The sequence below is a fragment of the Dendrobates tinctorius genome, unplaced genomic scaffold (genome assembly GCF_039654945.1).
Source record: "Dendrobates tinctorius isolate UK_male_01 unplaced genomic scaffold, ASM3965494v1 ptg000179l, whole genome shotgun sequence".
NCBI classification, from domain to species: domain Eukaryota; kingdom Metazoa; phylum Chordata; class Amphibia; order Anura; family Dendrobatidae; genus Dendrobates; species Dendrobates tinctorius.
Window position 1 is genome coordinate 4,385,004 of NW_027361846.1, and position 24,165 is coordinate 4,409,168.

General features: G+C 49.2%; 1 protein-coding gene across 5 annotated transcripts in view; it reads left to right on the forward strand.

Annotated features, from left to right (window-relative positions):
• LOC141054869 (gap junction gamma-1 protein-like) overlaps window positions 1–23,034 on the forward strand; it is a 181,252-nt gene extending 158,218 nt beyond the window's left edge. For all 5 annotated transcript variants that reach the window (XM_073551752.1, XM_073551756.1, XM_073551754.1 and 2 more), the window contains one exon: window positions 20,916–23,034. In XM_073551752.1, the coding sequence (XP_073407853.1) occupies window positions 20,936–22,171 (1,236 nt within the window). In that variant the 5' untranslated portion in view covers window positions 20,916–20,935 and the 3' untranslated portion in view covers window positions 22,172–23,034. The remainder of the gene's footprint in view (window positions 1–20,915) is intronic.
• The last annotated feature ends 1,131 nt before the right edge of the window (window positions 23,035–24,165 follow it).

The window sequence follows — 24,165 nt, forward strand, 5'->3', positions numbered from 1 at the left end:
CACAGTGCCCCCATAATAAGTGATATCCACAGTGTCCCCATAATAACAGTGATATCCACAGTGCCCCCATAATAACAGCGATATCTACAGTGCCCCCATAATAACAGTGATATCCACAGTGCCCCCCATAATAACAGTGATATCCACAGTGCCCCCATAATAACAGTGATATCCACAGTGCCCCCATAATAACAGCGACATCCACAGTGCCCCCATAATAGCAGTGATATCCACAGTGCCCCCATAATAACAGCGACATCCACAGTGCCCCCATAATAGCAGTGATATCCACAGTGCCCCCATAATAACAGTGATATCCACAGTGCCCCCATAATAAGTGATATCCACAGTGTCCCCATAATAACAGTGATATCCACAGTGCCCCCATAATAACAGCGATATCTACAGTGCCCCCATAATAACAGTGATATCCACAGTGCCCCCCATAATAACAGTGATATCCACAGTGCCCCCCATAATAACAGTGATATCCACAGTGCTCCCATAATAACAGTGATATCCACAGTGTCCCCCATAATAACAGTGATATCCACAGTGCCCCCCATAATAACAGTGATATCCACAGTGTCCCCATAATAACAGTGATATCCACAGTGTCCCCATAATAACAGTGATATCCACAGTGCCCCCATAATAACAGTGATATCCACAGTGCCCCCCATAATAGCAGTGATATCCACAGTGCCCCCATAATAACAGTGATATCCACAGTGTCCCCATAATAAGTGATATCCACAGTGTCCCCATAATAATAGTGATATCCACAGTGTCCCCATAATAAGTGATATCCACAGTGTCCCCATAATAGCAGTGATATCCACAGTGCCCCCATAATAACAGTGATATCCACAGTGCCCCCATAATAACAGTGATATCCACAGTGCCCCCATAATAACAGTGATATCCACAGTGCCCCCCATAATAACAGTGATATCCACAGTGCCCCCATAATAACAGTGATATCCACAGTGCCCCCCATAATAGCAGTGATATCCACAGTGCCCCCATAATAACAGTGATATCCACAGTGCCCCCATAATAACAGTGATATCCACAGTGCCCCCATAATAACAGTGATATCCACAGTGCCCCCCATAATAACAGTGATATCCACAGTGCCCCCCATAATAACAGTGATATCCACAGTGCTCCCATAATAACAGTGATATCCACAGTGCCCCCATAATAACAGTGATATCCACAGTGCCCCCCATAATAGCAGTGATATCCACAGTGCCCCCATAATAACAGTGATATCCACAGTGCCCCCATAATAACAGTGATATCCACAGTGCCCCCATAATAACAGTGATATCCACAGTGCCCCCATAATAACAGTGATATCCACAGTGTCCCCATAATAACAGTGATATCCACAGTGTCCCCATAATAACAGTGATATCCACAGTGCCCCCATAATAACAGTGATATCCACAGTGCCCCCATAATAACAGTGATATCCACAGTGCCCCCCATAATAACAGTGATATCCACAGTGCCCCCCATAATAACAGTGATATCCACAGTGCTCCCATAATAACAGTGATATCCACAGTGCCCCCATAATAACAGTGATATCCACAGTGCCCCCCATAATAGCAGTGATATCCACAGTGCCCCCATAATAACAGTGATATCCACAGTGCCCCCATAATAACAGTGATATCCACAGTGCCCCCATAATAACAGTGATATCCACAGTGCCCCCATAATAACAGTGATATCCACAGTGTCCCCATAATAACAGTGATATCCACAGTGTCCCCATAATAACAGTGATATCCACAGTGCCCCCATAATAACAGTGATATCCACAGTGCCCCCATAATAACAGTGATATCCACAGTGCTCCCATAATAACAGTGATATCCACAGTGTCCCCATAATAACAGTGATATCCACAGTGCCCCCATAATAACAGTGATATCCACAGTGTCCCCATAATAACAGTGATATCCACAGTGTCCCCATAATAACAGTGATATCCACAGTGTCCCCATAATAACAGTGATATCCACAGTGTCCCCATAATAACAGTGATATCCACAGTGCCCCCATAATAACAGTGATATCCACAGTGTCCCCATAATAACAGTGATATCCACAGTGCCCCCATAATAACAGTGATATCCACAGTGTCCCCATAATAACAGTGATATCCACAGTGCCCCCCATAATAACAGTGATATCCACAGTGTCCCCATAATAACAGTGATATCCACAGTGTCCCCATAATAACAGTGATATCCACAGTGCCCCCATAATAACAGTGATATCCACAGTGCCCCCATAATAACAGTGATATCCACAGTGCCCCCCATAATAACAGTGATATCCACAGTGTCCCCATAATAACAGTGATATCCACAGTGCCCCCATAATAACAGTGATATCCACAGTGTCCCCATAATAACAGTGATATCCACAGTGTCCCCATAATAACAGCGATATCCACAGTGCCCCCATAATAACAGCGATATCCACAGTGCCCCCATAATAACAGCGATATCCACAGTGTCCCCATAATAACAGCGATATCCACAGTGCCCCCATAATAACAGCGATATCCACAGTGCCCCCATAATAACAGTGATATCCACAGTGCCCCCATAATAACAGCGATATCCACAGTGTCCCCATAATAACAGCGATATCCACAGTGCCCCCATAATAACAGCGATATCCACAGTGCCCCCATAATAACAGCGATATCCACAGTGTCCCCATAATAACAGCGATATCCACAGTGCCCCCATAATAACAGCGATATCCACAGTGCCCCCATAATAACAGCGATATCCACAGTGTCCCCATAATAACAGCGATATCCACAGTGTCCCCATAATAACAGCGATATCCACAGTGCCCCCATAATAACAGCGATATCCACAGTGCTCCCATAATAACAGCGATATCCACAGTGCCCCCATAATAACAGCGATATCCACAGTGTCCCCATAATAACAGCGATATCCACAGTGTCCCCATAATAACAGCGATATCCACAGTGTCCCCATAATAACAGCGATATCCACAGTGTCCCCATAATAACAGCGATATCCACAGTGCCCCCATAATAACAGCGATATCCACAGTGTCCCCCATAATAACAGCGATATCCACAGTGTCCCCATAATAACAGCGATATCCACAGTGCCCCCATAATAACAGCGATATCCACAGTGCCCCCATAATAACAGCGATATCCACAGTGCCCCCATAATAACAGTGATATCCACAGTCCCCCCATAATAACAGTGATATCCACAGTGTCCCCATAATAACAACGATATCCACAGTCCCCCCATAATAACAGTGATATCCACAGTGCCCCCATAATAACAGTGATATCCACAGTGCCCCCCATAATAACAGTGATATCCACAGTGTCCCCATAATAACAGTGATATCCACAGTCCCCCCCCATAATAACAGCGATATCCACAGTGCTCCCATAATAACAGTGATATCCACAGTGCCCCCCATAATAACAGTGATATCCACAGTGCTCCCATAATAACAGTGATATCCACAGTCCCCCCATAATAACAGTGATATCCACAGTGTCCCCATAATAACAACGATATCCACAGTCCCCCCATAATAACAGTGATATCCACAGTGCCCCCATAATAACAGTGATATCCACAGTGCCCCCCATAATAACAGTGATATCCACAGTGTCCCCATAATAACAGTGATAATCAAACAGTCCCCCCCCCATAATAACAGCGATATCCACAGTGCTCCCATAATAACAGTGATATCCACAGTCCCCCCCATAATAACAGTGATATCCACAGTGCTCCCATAATAACAGTGATATCCACAGTGCCCCCATAATAACAACGATATCCACAGTCCCCCCATAATAACAGTGATATCCACAGTGCCCCCATAATAACAGTGATATCCACAGTGCCCCCCATAATAACAGTGATATCCACAGTGTCCCCATAATAACAGTGATATCCACAGTCCCCCCCCCATAATAACAGCGATATCCACAGTGCCCCCATAATAACAGTGATATCCACAGTGCCCCCCCATAATAACAGCGATATCCACAGTGCCCCCATAATAACAGTGATATCCACAGTGCCCCCATAATAACAGTGATATCCACAGTGTCCCCATAATAACAACGATATCCACAGTCCCCCCATAATAACAGTGATATCCACAGTGCCCCCATAATAACAGTGATATCCACAGTGCCCCCCCATAATAACAGCGATATCCACAGTGCCCCCATAATAACAGTGATATCCACAGTCCCCCCATAATAACAGTGATATCCACAGTGTCCCCATAATAACAACGATATCCACAGTCCCCCCATAATAACAGTGATATCCACAGTGCCCCCATAATAACAGTGATATCCACAGTGCCCCCCATAATAACAGTGATATCCACAGTGTCCCCATAATAACAGTGATATCCACAGTCCCCCCCCCATAATAACAGCGATATCCACAGTGCCCCCATAATAACAGTGATATCCACAGTGCCCCCATAATAACAGTGATATCCACAGTGCCCCCATAATAACAGTGATATCCACAGTGCCCCCATAATAACAGTGATATCCACAGTGCTCCCATAATAACAGCGATATCCACAGTGCCCCCATAATAACAGCGATATCCACAGTGTCCCCATAATAACAGCGATATCCACAGTGCCCCCCATAATAACAGCGATATCCACAGTGCTCCCCATAATAACAGTGATATCCACAGTGCTCCCATAATAACAGTGATATCCACAGTGCCCCCATAATAACGGTGATATCCACAGTGTCCCCATAATAACGGAGATATCCACAGTGCCCCCATAATAACAGCGATATCCACAGTGCTCCCCATAATAACAGTGATATCCACAGTGCTCCCATAATAACGGTGATATCCACAGTGCTCCCATAATAACAGTGATATCCACAGTGCCCCCATAATAACGGTGATATCCACAGTGTCCCCATAATAACGGAGATATCCACAGTGCCCCCATAATAACAGCGATATCCACAGTGCTCCCCATAATAACAGTGATATCCACAGTGCCCCCATAATAACGGTGATATCCACAGTGTCCCCATAATAACGGAGATATCCACAGTGCCCCCATAATAACAGCGATATCCACAGTGCCCCCCATAATAACAGCGATATCCACAGTGCTCCCCATAATAACAGTGATATCCACAGTGCTCCCATAATAACAGTGATATCCACAGTGTCCCCATAATAACGGTGATATCCACAGTGTCCCCATAATAACGGAGATATCCACAGTGCCCCCATAATAACAGCGATATCCACAGTGCTCCCCATAATAACAGTGATATCCACAGTGCTCCCATAATAACAGTGATATCCACAGTGCCCCCATAATAACAGTGATATCCACAGTGCTCCCATAATAACAGTGATATCCACAGTGTCCCCATAATAACGGTGATATCCACAGTGTCCCCATAATAACGGAGATATCCACAGTGTCCCCATAATAACAGTGATATCCACAGTGCCCCCATAATAACAGCGATATCCACAGTGCCCCCATAATAACGGCGATATCCACAGTGCCCCCATAATAACGGCGATATCCACAGTGCCCCCATAATAATGGCGATATCCACAGTGCCCCCATAATAACAGCGATATCCACAGTGCCCCCATAATAACAGTGATATCCACAGTGTCCCCATAATAACAGTGATATCCACAGTGCCCCCCATAATAACAGCGATATCCACAGTGCCCCCCATAATAACAGCGATATCCACAGTGCCCCCCATAATAACAGCGATATCCACAGTGCCCCCATAATAACAGCGATATCCACAGTGCCCCCATAATAACAGTGATATCCACAGTGCCCCCATAATAACAGTGATATCCACAGTGTCCCCATAATAACAGTGATATCCACAGTGCCTCCATAATAACAGCGATATCCACAGTGCCCCCATAATAACAGTGATATCCACAGTGCTCCCCATAATAACAGTGATATCCACAGTGCCTCCATAATAACAGCGATATCCACAGTGCCCCCATAACAGTGATATCCACAGTGCCCCTATAATAAGAGATCACTGTAGCTTTGGAGTGTTACGGGGGTACTGTGCATCCTTGTTTTGCTCTCAGGGTCTCTGGGGGAGGGGTGCAGCAAATTATGGATCTGCTCCTCTCCATTACAAGACCCCGCTAGAGCGTATCTGACCTCACGACTCCATCTTGGTTACGTTGCTGAGCTGCCTGCGGCCCAGATCAGAAGCACATTCAGCACTTGGGCTACAGGTTACATTCCAGCAGGAGGCGCCACATGCAGCTCAGCCAGCGAGGGAGGCTCAAGTGGAGGCATCACAATGACAGGATTAGATACACGGCTCAGCAGTCAGTATCACACAGGATGGGATTAGATACACGGCTCAGCAGTCAGTATCACACAGGATAGGATTAGATACACGGCTCAGCAGTCAGTATCACACAGGACAGGAATAGATACACGGCTCAGCAGTCAGTATCACACAGGATAGGATTAGATACACGGCTCAGCAGTCAGTATCACACAGGAGAGGATTAGATACACAGCTCAGCAGTCAGTATCACACAGGATAGGATTAGATACACGGCTCAGCAGTCAGTATCACACAGGAGAGGATTAGATACACGGCTCAGCAGTCAGTATCACACAGGAGAGGATTAGATACACGGCTCAGCAGTCAGTATCACACAGGAGAGGATTAGATACACGGCTCAGCAGTCAGTATCACACAGGATGGAATTAGATACACGGCTCGGCAGTCAGTATCACACAGTATAGGATTAGATACACGGCTCAGCAGTCAGTATCACACAGGATAGGATTAGATACACGGCTCAGCAGACTGTATCACACAGGAGAGGATTAGATACACGGCTCAGCAGTCAGTATCACACAGGACAGGATTAGACTCGTGCCCAGGGTTTGATGCGCCCTTGGCTTGGGTTTGGTTTCCTCTGACCCCGGTGACTTCCATCATCATTAGTGGTCGGTCATTATTATTTTCTCGCGTCATCGTTATCAGCAGTGAAGGAAACGTTTTCATGTACTGGGGATCCGCGGGGCACAAGGTGGCGGCTAATAATGGTCCAGGGAGATTACAAGGTGTGAACATCTCCAGGACACAGAGGAATCAGACCTGCACTGATACATTGTAACAAAACCTCACACACAAACAATGTAAATACATATTTATTTTTAAATCTGAATTTGTTTGAAAAGGATAAATACAAATATAGCATACTAGCTGAAGAGCCCGGCGCTGCCCGGACAGAGTAACAAACTGTGGTTCGTTATAACAAATTATAATATATCTATATATAAGGCTGAGTGTAGAGCCCTGCCCACTCCACATAGCCACACTCACTATAATATCCCCCATCATCCCATCAGCCAGAGCCACCGGACTACTACCACTAATATCCCACATCATCCCGTCAGCCAGAGCCACCGGACTACTACCCCTAATATCTCACATCATCCCGTCAGCCAGAGCCACCGGACTACTACCCCTAATATCCCACATCATCCCGTCAGCCAGAGCCACCGGACTACTACTCCTAATATCCCACATCATCCCGTCAGCCAGAGCCACCAGACTACTACCCGTAATATCCCACATCATCCCGTCAGCCAGAGCCACCGGACTACTACCTCTAATATCCCACATCATCCCATCAGCCAGAGCCACCGGACTACTACCCCTAATATCCCACATCATCCCGTCAGCCAGAGCCACCAGACTACTACCCGTAATATCCCACATCATCCCGTCAGCCAGAGCCACCGGACTACTACCCCTAATATCACACATCATCCCGTCAGCCAGAGCCACCGGACTACTACCACTAATATCCCACATCATCCCGTCAGCCAGAGCCACCAGACTACTACCCGTAATATCCCACATCATCCCGTCAGCCAGAGCCACCGGACTACTACCACTAATATCACACATCATCCCGTCAGCCAGAGCCACCGGACTACTACCACTAATATCCCACATCAGCCAGAGCCACCGGACTACTACCCCTAATATCCCACATCATCCCGTCAGCCAGAGCCACCAGACTACTACCACTAATATCCCACATCATCCCGTCAGCCAGAGCCACCGGACTACTACCACTAATATCCCACATCATCCCGTCAGCCAGAGCCACCAGACTACTACCACTAATATCCCACATCATCCCGTCAGCCAGAGCCACCGGACTACTACCACTAATATCCCACATCATCCCGTCAGCCAGAGCCACCAGACTACTACCACTAATATCCCACATCATCCCGTCAGCCAGAGCCACCGGACTACTACCACTAATATCCCACATCATCCCGTCAGCCAGAGCCACCGGACTACTACCACTAATATCCCACATCATCCCGTCAGCCAGAGCCACCGGACTACTACCACTAATATCCCACATCATCCCGTCAGCCAGAGCCACCGGACTACTACCACTAATATCCCACATCAGCCAGAGCCACCGGACTACTACACCTAACACCCCACATCATCCCGTCAGCCAGAGCCACCGGACTACTACCCCTAATATCCCACATCATCCCGTCAGCCAGAGCCACCGGACTACTACCACTAATATCCCACATCATCCCGTCAGCCAGAGCCACCGGACTACTACCACTAATATCCCACATCATCCCGTCAGCCAGAGCCACCGGACTACTACCCCTAATATCCCACATCATCCCGTCAGCCAGAGCCACCGGACTACTACCCCTAATATCCCACATCAGCCAGAGCCACCGGACTACTACACCTAACACCCCACATCATCCCGTCAGCCAGAGCCACCGGACTACTACCCCTAATATCCCACATCATCCCGTCAGCCAGAGCCACCAGACTACTACCCCTAATATCCCACATCATCCCGTCAGCCAGAGATACCGGACTACTACCCCTAATATCTCACATCATCCCGTCAGCCAGAGCCACCGGACTACTACCCCTAATATCCCACATCATCCCGTCAGCCAGAGCCACCGGACTACTACCACTAATATCCCACATCATCCCGTCAGCCAGAGCCACCGGACTACTACCACTAATATCCCACATCATCCAGAGCCACCAGACTACTACCCCTAATATACCACATCATCCCGTCAGCCAGAGCTACCGGACTACTACCCCTAATATCCCACATCATCCCGTCAGCCAGAGCCACCGGACTACTACCACTAATATCCCACATCATCCCGTCAGCCAGAGCCACCGGACTACTACCACTAATATCCCACATCATCCAGAGCCACCAGACTACTACCCCTAATATCTCACATCATCCCGTCAGCCAGAGCTACCGGACTACTACCACTAATATCCCACATCATCCCGTCAGCCAGAGCCACCGGACTACTACCACTAATATCCCACATCATCCAGAGCCACCAGACTACTACCCCTAATATACCACATCATCCCGTCAGCCAGAGCCAAAGGACTACTACCCCTAATATCCCACATCATCCCGTCAGCCAGAGCCACCGGACTACTACCCCTAATATCCCACATCATCCCGTCAGCCAGAGCTACCGGACTACTACCCCTAATATTCCACATCATCCCGTCAGCCAGAGATACCGGACTACTACCCCTAATATTTCACATCATCCCGTCAGCCAGAGCCACCGGACTACTACCCCTAATATCCCACATCATCCCGTCAGCCAGAGATACCGGACTACTACCCCTAATATCCCACATCATCCCGTCAGCCAGAGCTACCGGACTACTACCCCTAATATCCCACATCATCCCGTCAGCCAGAGCTACCGGACTACTACCCCTAATATCCCACATCATCCCGTCAGCCAGAGCTACCGGACTACTACCCCTAATATTCCACATCATCCCGTCAGCCAGAGCCACCGGAATACTACCCCTAATATCTCACATCATCCCGTCAGCCAGAGCCACCAGACTACTACCCCTAATATCCCACATCATCCCGTCAGCCAGAGCCACCGGACTACTACCCCTAATATTCCACATCATCCCGTCAGCCAGAGCCACCGGACTACTACCCCTAATATCTCACATCATCCCGTCAGCCAGAGCCACCAGACTACTACCCCTAATATCCCACATCATCCCATCAGCCAGCGCCACCGGACTACTACCCCTAATATCCCACATCATCCCGTCAGCCAGAGCCACCGGACTACTACCACTAATATCCCACATCAGCCAGAGCCACCGGACTACTACCCCTAATATCCCACATCAACCAGTCAGCCAGAGCCACCGGACTACTACCACTAATATCCCACATCATCCCGTCAGTCAGAGCCATCGGACTACTACCCCTAATATCCCACATCATCCCGTCAGCCAGAGCCACCGGACTACTACCCCTAATATTCCACATCATCCCGTCAGCCAGAGCCACCGGAATACTACCCCTAATATCTCACATCATCCCGTCAGCCAGAGCCACCAGACTACTACCCCTAATATCCCACATCATCCCGTCAGCCAGAGCCACCGGACTACTACCCCTAATATTCCACATCATCCCGTCAGCCAGAGCCACCGGACTACTACCCCTAATATCTCACATCATCCCGTCAGCCAGAGCCACCAGACTACTACCCCTAATATCCCACATCATCCCATCAGCCAGCGCCACCGGACTACTACCCCTAATATCCCACATAATCCCGTCAGCCAGAGCCACCGGACTACTACCACTAATATCCCACATCAGCCAGAGCCACCGGACTACTACCCCTAATATCCCACATCATCCCGTCAGCCAGAGCCACCGGACTACTACCCCTAATATCCCACATCATCCCATCAGCCAGAGCCACCGGACTACTACCCCTAATATCCCACATCATCCCGTCAGCCAGAGCCACCGGACTACTACCACTAATATCCCACATCATCCCTTCAGCCAGAGCCACCGGACTACTACCCCTAATATCCCACATCATCCCATCAGCCAGAGCCACCGGACTACTACCACTAATATCCCACATCATCCCATCAGCCAGAGCCACCGGACTACTACCCCTAATATCCCACATCATCCCGTCAGCCAGAGCTACCGGACTACTACCACTAATATCCCACATCATCCCGTCAGTCAGAGCCATCGGACTACTACCCCTAATATCCCACATCATCCCGTCAGCCAGAGCCACCGGACTACTACCACTAATATCCCACATCATCCCATCAGCCAGAGCCACCGGACTACTACCCCTAATATCCCACATCAACCAGTCAGCCAGAGCCACCGGACTACTACCCCTAATATCCCACATCATCCCGTCAGCCAGAGCCACCGGACTACTACCCCTAATATCCCACATCATCCCGTCAGCCAGAGCCACCGGACTATTACTCCTAATATCCCACATCATCCCGTCAGCCAGAGCCACCGGACTACTACCCCTAATATCCCACATCATCCCGTCAGCCAGAGCTACCGGACTACTACCCCTAATATCCCACATCATCCCATCAGCCAGAGCCGCCGGACTACTACCACTAATATCCCACATCATCCCGTCAGCCAGAGCCACCGTTCTACTACCCCTAATATCCCACATCATCCCGTCAGCCAGAGCCACCGGACTACTACCACTAATATCCCACATCATCCCATCAGCCAGAGCCACCGGACTACTACCCCTAATATCCCACATCATCCCGTCAGCCAGAGCCACCGGACTATTACCCCTAATATCCCACATCATCCCGTCAGCCAGAGCCACCGGACTACTACCCCTAATATCCCACATCATCCCGTCGGCCAGAGCCACCGGACTACTACCCCTAATATCCCACATCATCCCATCAGAGCCACTGGACTACTACCCCTAATATCCTACATCATCCTGTCAGCCAGAGCCACCGGACTACTACCCCTAATATCCCACATCATCCCGTCGGCCAGAGCCACCGGACTACTACCCCTAATATCCCACATCATCCCATCAGAGCCACTGGACTACTACCCCTAATATCCTACATCATCCTGTCAGCCAGAGCCACCGGACTACTACCCCTAATATCCCTCATCATCCCGTCGGCCAGAGCCACCGGACTACTATCCTTAATATCCCTCATCATCCCGTCAGCCAGAGCCACCGTACTACTACCTCTAATATCCCACATCATCCCATCAGCCAGAGCCACCGGACTACTACCCCTAATATCCCACATCATCCCGTCGGCCAGAGCCACCGGACTACTACCCCTAATATCCCTCATCATCCCGTCGGCCAGAGCCACCGGACTACTATCCTTAATATCCCTCATCATCCCGTCAGCCAGAGCCACCGTACTACTACCTCTAATATCCCACATCATCCCATCAGCCAGAGCCACCGGACTACTACCCCTAATATCCCACATCATCCCGTCAGCCAGAGCCACCGTACTACTACCTCTAATATCCCACATCATCCCGTCAGCCAGAGCCACCGGACTACTACCCCTAATATCCCTCATCATCCCGTCGGCCAGAGCCACCGGACTACTATCCTTAATATCCCTCATCATCCCGTCAGCCAGAGCCACCGTACTACTACCTCTAATATCCCACATCATCCCATCAGCCAGAGCCACCGGACTACTACCACTAATATCCCACATCATCCCGTCGGCCAGAGCCACCGGACTACTACCCCTAATATCCCACATCATCCCATCAGCCAGAGCCACCGGACTACTACCACTAATATCCCACATCATCCCATCAGCCAGAGCCACCGGACTACTACCCCTAATATCCCACATCATCCCGTCAGCCAGAGCCACCGGACTACTACCCCTAATATCCCACATCATCCCATCAGCCAGATCCACCAGACTACTACCCCTAATATCCCACATCATCCCGTCAGCCAGAGCCACCGGACTACTACCACTAATATCCCACATCATCCAGAGCCACCAGACTACTACCCCTAATATCCCACATCATCCCGTCAGCCAGAGCCAAAGGACTACTACCCCTAATATCCCACATCATCCCGTCAGCCAGAGCCACCGGACTATTACCCCTAATATCCCACATCATCCCGTCAGCCAGAGCCACCGGACTACTACCCCTAATATCGCACATCATCCCGTCAGCCAGAGCCACCGGACTACTACCCCTAATATCCCACATCATCCCGTCAGCCAGAGCCACCGGACTACTACCACTAATATCCCACATCATCCCATCAGCCAGAGCCACCGGACTACTACCCCTAATATCCCACATCATCCCATCAGCCAGAGCCACCGGACTACTACCCCTAATATCCCACATCATCCCGTCGGCCAGAGCCACTGGACTACTACCCCGAATATCGCACATCATCCCGTCAGCCAGAGCTACCGGACTACTACCCCTAATATCCCACATCATCCCATCAGCCAGAGCCACCGGACTACTACCACTAATATCCCACATCATCCCGTCGGCCAGAGCCACCGGACTACTACCCCTAATATCCCACATCATCCCATCAGCCAGAGCCACCGGACTACTACCACTAATATCCCACATCATCCCATCAGCCAGAGCCACCGGACTACTACCCCTAATATCCCACATCATCCCGTCAGCCAGAGCCACCGGACTACTACCCCTAATATCCCACATCATCCCATCAGCCAGATCCACCAGACTACTACCCCTAATATCCCACATCATCCCGTCAGCCAGAGCCACCGGACTACTACCACTAATATCCCACATCATCCAGAGCCACCAGACTACTACCCCTAATATCCCACATCATCCCGTCAGCCAGAGCCAAAGGACTACTACCCCTAATATCCCACATCATCCCGTCAGCCAGAGCCACCGGACTATTACCCCTAATATCCCACATCATCCCGTCAGCCAGAGCCACCGGACTACTACCCCTAATATCGCACATCATCCCGTCAGCCAGAGCCACCGGACTACTACCCCTAATATCCCACATCATCCCGTCTGCCAGAGCCACCGGACTACTACCACTAATATCCCACATCATCCCATCAGCCAGAGCCACCGGACTACTACCCCTAATATCCCACATCATCCCATCAGCCAGAGCCACCGGACTACTACCCCTAATATCCCACATCATCCCGTCGGCCAGAGCCACTGGACCACTACCCCGAATATCGCACATCATCCCGTCAGCCAGAGCTACCGGACTACTACCCCTAATATCCCACATCATCCCGTCAGCCAGAGCCACCGGACTACTACCCCTAATATCCCACATCATCCCGTCAGCCAGAGCCACCGGACAACTACCACTAATATCCCACATCATCCCGTCAGCCAGAGCCACCGGACTACTACCCCTAATATCCCACATCATCCCGTCAGCCAGAGCCACCGGACAACTACCACTAATATCCCACATCATCCCGTCAGCCAGAGCTACCGGACTACTACCCCTAATATCCCACATCATCCCGTCAGCCAGAGCCACCGGACTACTACCCCTAATATCCCACATCATCCCATCAGCCAGAGCCACAGGACTACTACCCGTAATATCCCACATCATCCCATCAGCCAGAGCCACCGGACTACTACCACTAATATCCCACATCATCCCGTCAGCCAGAGCCACCGGACTACTACCACTAATATCCCACATCATCCCGTCAGCCAGAGCCACCGGACTACTACCCCTAATATCCCACATCATCCCGTCAGCCAGAGCCACCGGACTACCACCATTAATATCCCACATCATCCCGTCAGCCAGAGCTACCGGACTACTACCCCTAATATCCCACATCATCCCGTCAGCCAGAGATACCAGACTACTACCCCTAATATCCCACATCATCCCATCAGCCAGAGCCACCGGACTACTACCCCTAATATCCCACATCATCCCGTCAGCCAGAGCCACCGGACTACTACCCCTAATATCCCACATCATCCCATCAGCCAGAGCCACCGGACTACTACCATTAATATCCCACATCATCCCGTCAGCCAGAGCTACCGGACTACTACCCCTAATATCCCACATCATCCCGTCAGCCAGAGATACCAGACTACTACCCCTAATATCCCACAGCATCCCGTCAGCCAGAGCCACCGGACTACTACCACTAATATCCCACATCATCCCGTCAGCCAGAGCCACCGGACTACTACCCCTAATATCACACATCATCCCATCAGCCAGAGCCACCGGACTACTACCACTAATATCCCACATCATCCCGTCAGCCAGAGCTACCGGACTACTACCACTAATATCCCACATCATCCCGTCGGCCAGAGCCACCGGACTACTACCACTAATATCCCACATCATCCCATCGGCCAGAGCCACCGGACTACTGCCACTGATATCCCACATCATCCCTTCGGCCAGAGCCACCGGACTACTACCCCTAATATCCCACATCATCCCGTCAGCCAGAGCCACCGGACTACTACCCCTAATATCCCACATCATCCCATCAGCCAGAGCTACCGGACTACTACCACTAATATCCCACATCATCCCGTCAGCCAGAGCCACCGGACTACTACCCCTAATATCCCACATCATCCCATCAGCCAGAGCCACCAGACTACTACCCCTAATATCCCACATCATCCCGTCAGCCAGAGCCACCGGACTACTACCCCTAATATCCCACATCATCCCATCAGCCAGAGCCACCGGACTACTACCACTAATATCCCACATCATCCCATCAGCCAGAGCTACCGGACTACTACCACTAATATCCCACATCATCCCGTCAGCCAGAGCCACCGGACTACTACCCCTAATATCCCACATCATCCCATCAGCCAGAGCCACCAGACTACTACCCCTAATATCCCACATCATCCCATCAGCCAGAGCCACCGGACTACTACCCCTAATATCCCACATCATCCCGTCAGCCAGAGCTACCGGACTACTACCACTAATATCCCACATCATCCCATCAGCCAGAGCTACCGGACTACTACCACTAATATCCCACATCATCCCATCAGCCAGAGCCACCGGACTACTACCACTAATATCCCACATCATCCCGTCAGCCAGAGCTACCGGACTACTACCACTAATATCCCACATCATCCCATCAGCCAGAGCCACCGGACTACTACTCCTAATATCCCACATCATCCCATCACCCAGAGCCACCGGACTACTACCCCTAATATCCCACATCATCCCGTCAGCCAGAGCTACCGGACTACTACCCCTAATATCCCACATCATCCCGTCAGAGCCACCGGACTACTACCCCTAATATCCCACATCATTCCATCAGCCAGAGCCACCGGACTACTACCCCTAATATCCCACATCATCCCGTCAGCCAGAGCTACCGGACTACTACCACTAATATCCCACATCATCCCATCAGCCAGAGCCACCGGACTACTACCACTAATATCCCACATCATCCCGTCAGCCAGAGCTACCGGACTACTACCACTAATATCCCACATCATCCCATCAGCCAGAGCCACCGGACTACTACTCCTAATATCCCACATCATCCCATCACCCAGAGCCACCGGACTACTACCCCTAATATCCCACATCATCCCGTCAGCCAGAGCTACCGGACTACTACCCCTAATATCCCACATCATCCCGTCAGAGCCACCGGACTACTACCCCTAATATCCCACATCATCCCGTCAGCCAGAGCTACCGGACTACTACCACTAATATCCCACATCATCCCATCAGCCAGAGCTACCGGACTACTACCACTAATATCCCACATCAGCCAGAGCCACCGGACTACTACCACTAATATCCCACATCATCCCGTCAGCCAGAGCTACCGGACTACTACCACTAATATCCCACATTATCCCGTCAGCCAGAGCCACCAGACTACTACTCCTAATATCCCACATTATCCCATCAGCCAGAGCCACCGGACTACTACCCCTAATATCCCACATCATCCCGTCAGCCAGAGCTACCGGACTACTACCACTAATATCCCACATCATCCCATCAGCCAGAGCTACCGGACTACTACCACTAATATCCCACATCATCCCATCAGCCAGAGCCACCGGACTACTACCCCTAATATCCCACATCATCCCGTCAGCCAGAGCTACCGGACTACTACCCCTAATATCCCACATCATCCCATCAGCCAGAGCCACCGGACTACTACCACTAATATCCCACATCATCCCATCAGCCAGAGCTACCGGACTACTACCACTAATATCCCACATCATCCCATCAGCCAGAGCCACCGGACTACTACCACTAATATCCCACATCATCCCATCAGCCAGAGCTACCGGACTACTACCACTAATATCCCACATCATCCCATCAGCCAGAGCCACCGGACTACTACCACTAATATCCCACATCATCCCATCAGCCAGAGCTACCGGACTACTACCACTAATATCCCACATCATCCCATCAGCCAGAGCCACCGGACTACTACCCCTAATATCCCACATCATCCCGTCAGCCAGAGCTACCGGACTACTACCCCTAATATCCCACATCATCCCGTCAGAGCCACCGGACTACTACCCCTAATATCCCACATCATCCCGTCAGATCTACCGGACTACTACCCCTAATATCCCACATCATCCCATCAGCCAGAGCCACCGGACTACTACCACTAATATCCCACATCATCCCATCAGCCAGAGCTACCGGACTACTACCCCTAATATCCCACATCATCCCATCAGCCAGAGCCACCGGACTACTACCACTAATATCCCACATCATCCCATCAGCCAGAGCCACCGGACTACTACCCCTAATATCCCACATCATCCCGTCAGCCAGAGCCACCGGACTACTACCCCTAATATCCCACATCATCCCATCAGCCAGAGCCACCGGACTACTACCCCTAATATTCCACATCATCCCATCAGCCAGAGCCACCGGACTACTACCCCTAATATCCCACATCATCCCATCAGCCAGAGCCACCGGACTACTACCACTAATATCCCACATCATCCCGTCAGTCAGAGCCACCAGACTACTACCCCTAATATCCCACATCATCCCGTCAGAGCCAGCATTGTCAGGTTGGCGCTGTTACACTGATTAACATGGTGCCTGGGTTGGAGAAATCCGTCCTGTGTTTCTTTTTTTAATCTGTGTTTGAATTTTTAAGTTAATGAGATGGTTCATGCCAGACAATGAGACGTTCCTGATTCCGGGCTCTCCCTGCAGTCTGTGTCAGAGGGGGGTCTGTGTCGGCGCGGTAATAAATTGTGTTATTTCCAGCTTTACAGAAGGAGGATAACACCACAGAAATGATGAGAATAATCGGCCTCAGTTACCACAACTGTCTACAAAGAAAACTGTTGCTCATAGCGACCATAAGTGCAATCATATAATCCCTTTTATAAACATGAAACTTTAATAAGTTGAGGTAAAAAAAATACCCCCCTAGTGAAATAAGACAATTACAAACTCTATACAATAATAACCTTCGCTAGCCTGCTATCCCTTCCTGACAGTGGAGGTTGGCACCCTAAAAGATACGATTATTTGGCGCCCCCACTCCGCGGCAGCTCTCCCAGACTCGCCCTAAATGACCCTTATAAACTACAGGTGGGAAAACAAGCAAAAAAAGAGATGAAAAAGATAGTGCTTAATATAATTCACAGGCTATAAATGTACAATATATAAAAGACAGGCTATTACATGGAGACCTAGAGAAACCTCCTGTATAACCAGCAGATAGGAGCAAGTGTTGTCTTTTTGGGTATTAATAGACCACAGAAAACAGAGTCCAAATGCATTAGGTGGATGTGGGGGGCACATACTTTCTCCATATTAATGTCTATGGATGTAGATGAGGACAGTGAAGTCCCCGGAGGTGGATGTGGGGGCACATACTTTCTCCATATTAATGTCTATGGATGTAGATGAGGACAGTGAAGCCCCCGGAGGTGGATGTGGGGGCACATACTTTCTCCATATTAATGTCTATGGATATAGATGAGGGCAGTGAAGCCCCCGGAGGAGGATGTGGGGGGCACATACTTTCCTCCATATTAATGTCTATGGATGTAGATGAGGACAGTGAAGCCCCCGGAGGTGGATGTGGGGGGCACATACTTTCTCCATATTAATGTCTATGGATGTAGATGAGGACAGTGAAGCCCCCGGAGGTGGATGTGGGGGGCACATACTTTCTCCATATTAATGTCTATGGATGTAGATGAGGACAGTGAAGTCCCCGGAGGTGGATGTGGGGGCACATACTTTCTCCATATTAATGTCTATGGATGTAGATGAGGACAGTGAAGCCCCCGGAGGTGGATGTGGGGGGCACATACTTTCTCCATATTAATGTCTATGGATGTAGATGAGGACAGTGAAGCCCCCGGAGGAGGATGTGGGGGGCACATACTTTCTCCATATTAATGTCTATGGATGTAGATGAGGACAGAGAAGCCCCTGGAGGTGGATTTGGGGGCACATACTTTCTCCATATTAATGACTATGGATGTAGATGAGGACAGTGAAGCCCCCGGAGGTGGATGTGGGGGGCACATTCTTTCCTCCATATTAATGTCTATGGATGTAGATGAGGACAGTGAAGCCCCCGGAGGTGGATGTGGGGGGCACATACTTTCTCCATATTAATGTCTATGGATGTAGATGAGGACAGTGAATCCCCCGGAGGTGGATGTGGGGGGCACATACTTTCTCCATATTAATGTCTATGGATGTAGATGAGGACAGTGAAGTCCCCGGAGGTGGATGTGGGGGCACATACTTTCTCCATATTAATGTCTATGGATGTAGATGAGGACAGTGAAGCCCCCGGAGGTGGATGTGGGGGGCACATACTTTCTCCATATTAATGTCTATGGATGTAGATGAGGACAGTGAAGCCCCCGGAGGAGGATGTGGGGGGCACATACTTTCTCCATATTAATGTCTATGGATGTAGATGAGGACAGAGAAGCCCCTGGAGGTGGATTTGGGGGGCACATACTTTCTCCATATTAATGACTATGGATGTAGATGAGGACAGTGAAGCCCCCGGAGGTGGATGTGGGGGGCACATACTTTCTCCATATTAATGTCTTTGGATGTAGATGAGGACAGAGAAGCCCCCGGAGGAGGATGTGGGGGGCCTGAGATGATATGTGATGAGTGAGGAACGCTCTGGTTACCCGACGGGCGCTCGGATGTCATGTTCGGTCCCTGCGGCTGCATGTGTTGCTGCTCACAGCTGTGAATCTTGCAGCCGCAGGGACTCGAACATATTATCAGAGCAAGTTCACTTATAACTAATTGTGATCTGTCACAAATCACAGCACAAACACCAAAGATAACGCTGAGATCCTCCAGAGCTGCACTCACTATTATGTTACATTCTTTTATTCTCCAGTCACCTCTAGAGCTGCAGCAAGTAGTTTAGCTACATAACATATGATTTAATAGCACATTACAGTATATTTTAGTGTTTCTTTTAGTTTGCAACTCTGGAGGTGTGTGGATTAGAGGGTGCTGCATTTGCACCTCTGTGATGATCCAGTTTTGGAAGCTGCTGTGTCACATGACAGAGGAGCCACGTAATTTACTTCTTAAATCGGCCATGTGCAATTTGCGCCCCTTTTTCTCAGCACTGCTGACTCCGCACTTATTAGCGGATGAAGACTGACGATGATATTAACGATGAACCTGCATTATGACTGATTATTGCGGATTAATGATGGATGATGATTATTGATTAATGATGGATGATGATTATTGATGATTAATGATGGATGATGATTATTGCTGATTAATGATAGATGATGATTATTGCTGCTGCTGCCACTTGTCTCATCACCTGTCTCTGCTCTCTGCAGGTTATAAATGATTAGCCCTTATGCCCAATATGAGCTGGAGTTTCTTAACCCGTCTCCTAGAAGAAATCCACAATCACTCCACCTTTGTGGGGAAGGTATGGCTGACCGTCCTCATCGTATTCCGGATCGTGCTGACGGCCGTGGGCGGAGAATCCATATACTCAGACGAGCAAAGTAAATTCACCTGCAACACGAAGCAGCCGGGCTGTGACAACGTCTGCTATGACTCTTTTGCTCCGCTGTCGCACGTGCGCTTCTGGGTCTTCCAGATCATAATGATATCAGCTCCATCCGTCATGTATCTGGGCTACGCCATTCACAGGATCGCCCGGATGTCAGAAGACGAAAGGTGGAAACATGAGACCAAGCATAAGAAGAAAACCTTCACAAGATGGAGGACTGATGAGAATGGAGATGATCCGGAAGATGAAGAGCAAGAGCCCATGATCTATGAACCTCCAGCAGAAGCCGAGAAGGTTAAGAGTAAAGAAAAGGAGAGCAAGAAGCACGATGGACGCAGGCGGATCAAGGAGGAGGGTCTGATGAAGATCTATGTCTTTCAGCTCCTCTCCAGGGCCTTCTTTGAAGTTGGCTTCTTGGCTGGACAATATTTCTTATATGGCTTCCGAGTTCTCCCTTATTTTAAATGCAGCACATTGCCATGTCCGCACATCGTGGACTGCTTTGTGTCTCGACCCACGGAGAAGACAATTTTCCTCCTGATCATGTATGTTGTCAGCTGCCTGTGCCTGGTTCTCAATATCTGTGAGATGTTTCACCTTGGCATCGGCACCATAAGAGATGCAATCCGTAACAGGAGGACTAACACCACCAGACAGCCACCCTACAACTACTCCTACCCAAAGAACATGACGTGTCCCCCAGAGTACAATATGGTGGTCAAATCTGACAAGTCTACCAAACTCCCAAACAACACCATGGCGCATGAACAGAACTTGGCCAACGTGGCCCAAGAGCATCAATGTACGAGCCCTGATGACAACCTGCCCTCAGATCTCACCTCATTACATAAACATTTGAGAGTGGCCCAGGAGCAACTGGACATCGCCTTCCAGAGCTATAATTCTCAGGTCAATAGCCAACCATCTCGGACCAGCAGTCCAACGTCTGGGGGGACAGTGGTGGAACAGAACAGAGTCAATACTGCTCATGAGAAGCAAGGAGCGAGGCCTAAAGCCGGCTCAGATAAAGGCAGCACCAGCAGCAAAGACGGCAAGACCTCTGTATGGATATAACCTGGAATATGGAGCAAAAAGCCAGGATCAGCTCCTCCGACCTCTAAGCTCCACCTAACAGATACTGACTCATCCAGCATCTTGCATACCTACCCTTCTAACCAGCAAATAGCAATAATTGCATAATATCATGGGGGGAGGTTGGAACTTATCACTCAGGGTGTGGGAAGAATGGGTCCCGCCGGAATACTGAGGTTTAATCTGAGCGGTGGTGACCCAAGTTCAGCAGTCAGCTGGACGCTTGCACATTATTGGGGTACAGACTGGGAAATGTTCTGTTATTTTTTTTCTAATTGTAATTATTTGTATTTCTGTTTTTATTAAAAAAAATCAATGAAAGTGAAAATTCCCAACACCTTCTCATCATTCCCAGGGTGTTAGGGGTTAAAATAGTGTAAGTCATACACCCTACCTCCACCACCATGACTAACGGCGGGTGACTAACAAAATAGAGAAGATCCCTAACATGAGCCATGTGCACAGCACAGGTCACATGATCAAGAGCAGATCCATCCTGTGACAACAGGAACCGTAATGGGCACGGAAACAACTCCCATGCCCAGTACAGCACCACTTACAGTGTTCTGGAGGGAAGGGGCAATCCCGAAGTCTCCCTTGGCCATACCTAGCCAGAAGTGATACTGAGAATGGACTACATATAAGACGTTGTACTGTGCAGTGTCTATACATGTACCGTGGATATAAAATGTCTACACAAAGCCTAAACTCCAAAGTTTTTGTCATCATGTAAGAAAATGTAAGATTTATTAGAGAACTTTTCCCCCTTTTAATGTTGCCCATAACCTGTAAAGAACGTATTAACAAGCAAATCTTTTAAGGTGAAAAAATAAAACCGTAAAACAATGCTGTTGCATGCATCTGCATGCTTACACTAAGACATTATTGCACTTCCCTATGAATTTCTGTCAGAATTCATTTTTTGTGGGTCTGAATCTCTCAGTGCGGCACATCTAGAATTGGCGATCTTTGCCCCCTTTTCCTTGAAGCAGCTCCACATCTGTCAGGTTGCAGGGGCATTTCCTGTGTACAGCGCCCTCTTCAGGTCACCACAGATTGTCCCTTGGACTCAGGTCTAGGCTTTGGCTTGGCCATTCCAGAATTTCCATCTTCTTCTGGAGAAGCTGTTCTTTTGGTGATATGAGGTCGCTTAGAGGCTTTGTCACTTTGAAAAGTGAAATTCCTCATCTTCAACTTTTCAGCAGAGGCAGAATGTTTTGTTGCAAAATTGACTACTTGTAACTGTCCATAATTTTTCTTTCTGACTAAAGCCCCAGAGCACAATGCTGTCCCCACCATGCCTCACTGTGGGGATGGGGATCTTCAGGTGATGACCAGTGTCGGCTATGTGCCTTCTGGTATTATGGCGATAACGTTTCCCCTCAGTCTCATCACACAGAACACATTTCCTGCTTCTGGCCGACATGATGGAGCTTTTGGTTACACATAGCCGGCCTGGATGTTCTTTGTGAGGCCATGTTCTCACTTTCAGTATTTGGTCAATATTTTATCAGTATTTGAACAATCAGAGGAAAAGTGTAAAAGAAACTCGTCACGACTTCTGGATTTTTTCACCCACTCCTGGTTTTGGCTTACAAATACAGAGGTAAAATACTGAGCGTGTGAACATGGCCTAAAAAACATCTTCCATCTTCCCCCATGACCCCACAGGCCGTACATATGAAGAATACGGGAGATTGTTATCACATGTAGGACACAACCCGGACTGGTCTGAAATCCCTGCAGCTCCTTTAATGTTGCTCTTGGCCTCTTGCAGCCTCCAGCACCAATTTTCTTCCTGTCATTTTATCAATTTCTGATGGATGTCCAGTTCTCAATAATGACAACTTTCCACACTGAGATCCTCTGCTGGGTTGTCAGCTGTTTATGGACCAAAAAATGTCAGGAGAATCCTCCACGAGCAGCAACACTTTCTGTGGAGTTAATGAGTATCAGTGTACAGGACGGCGGCTGAG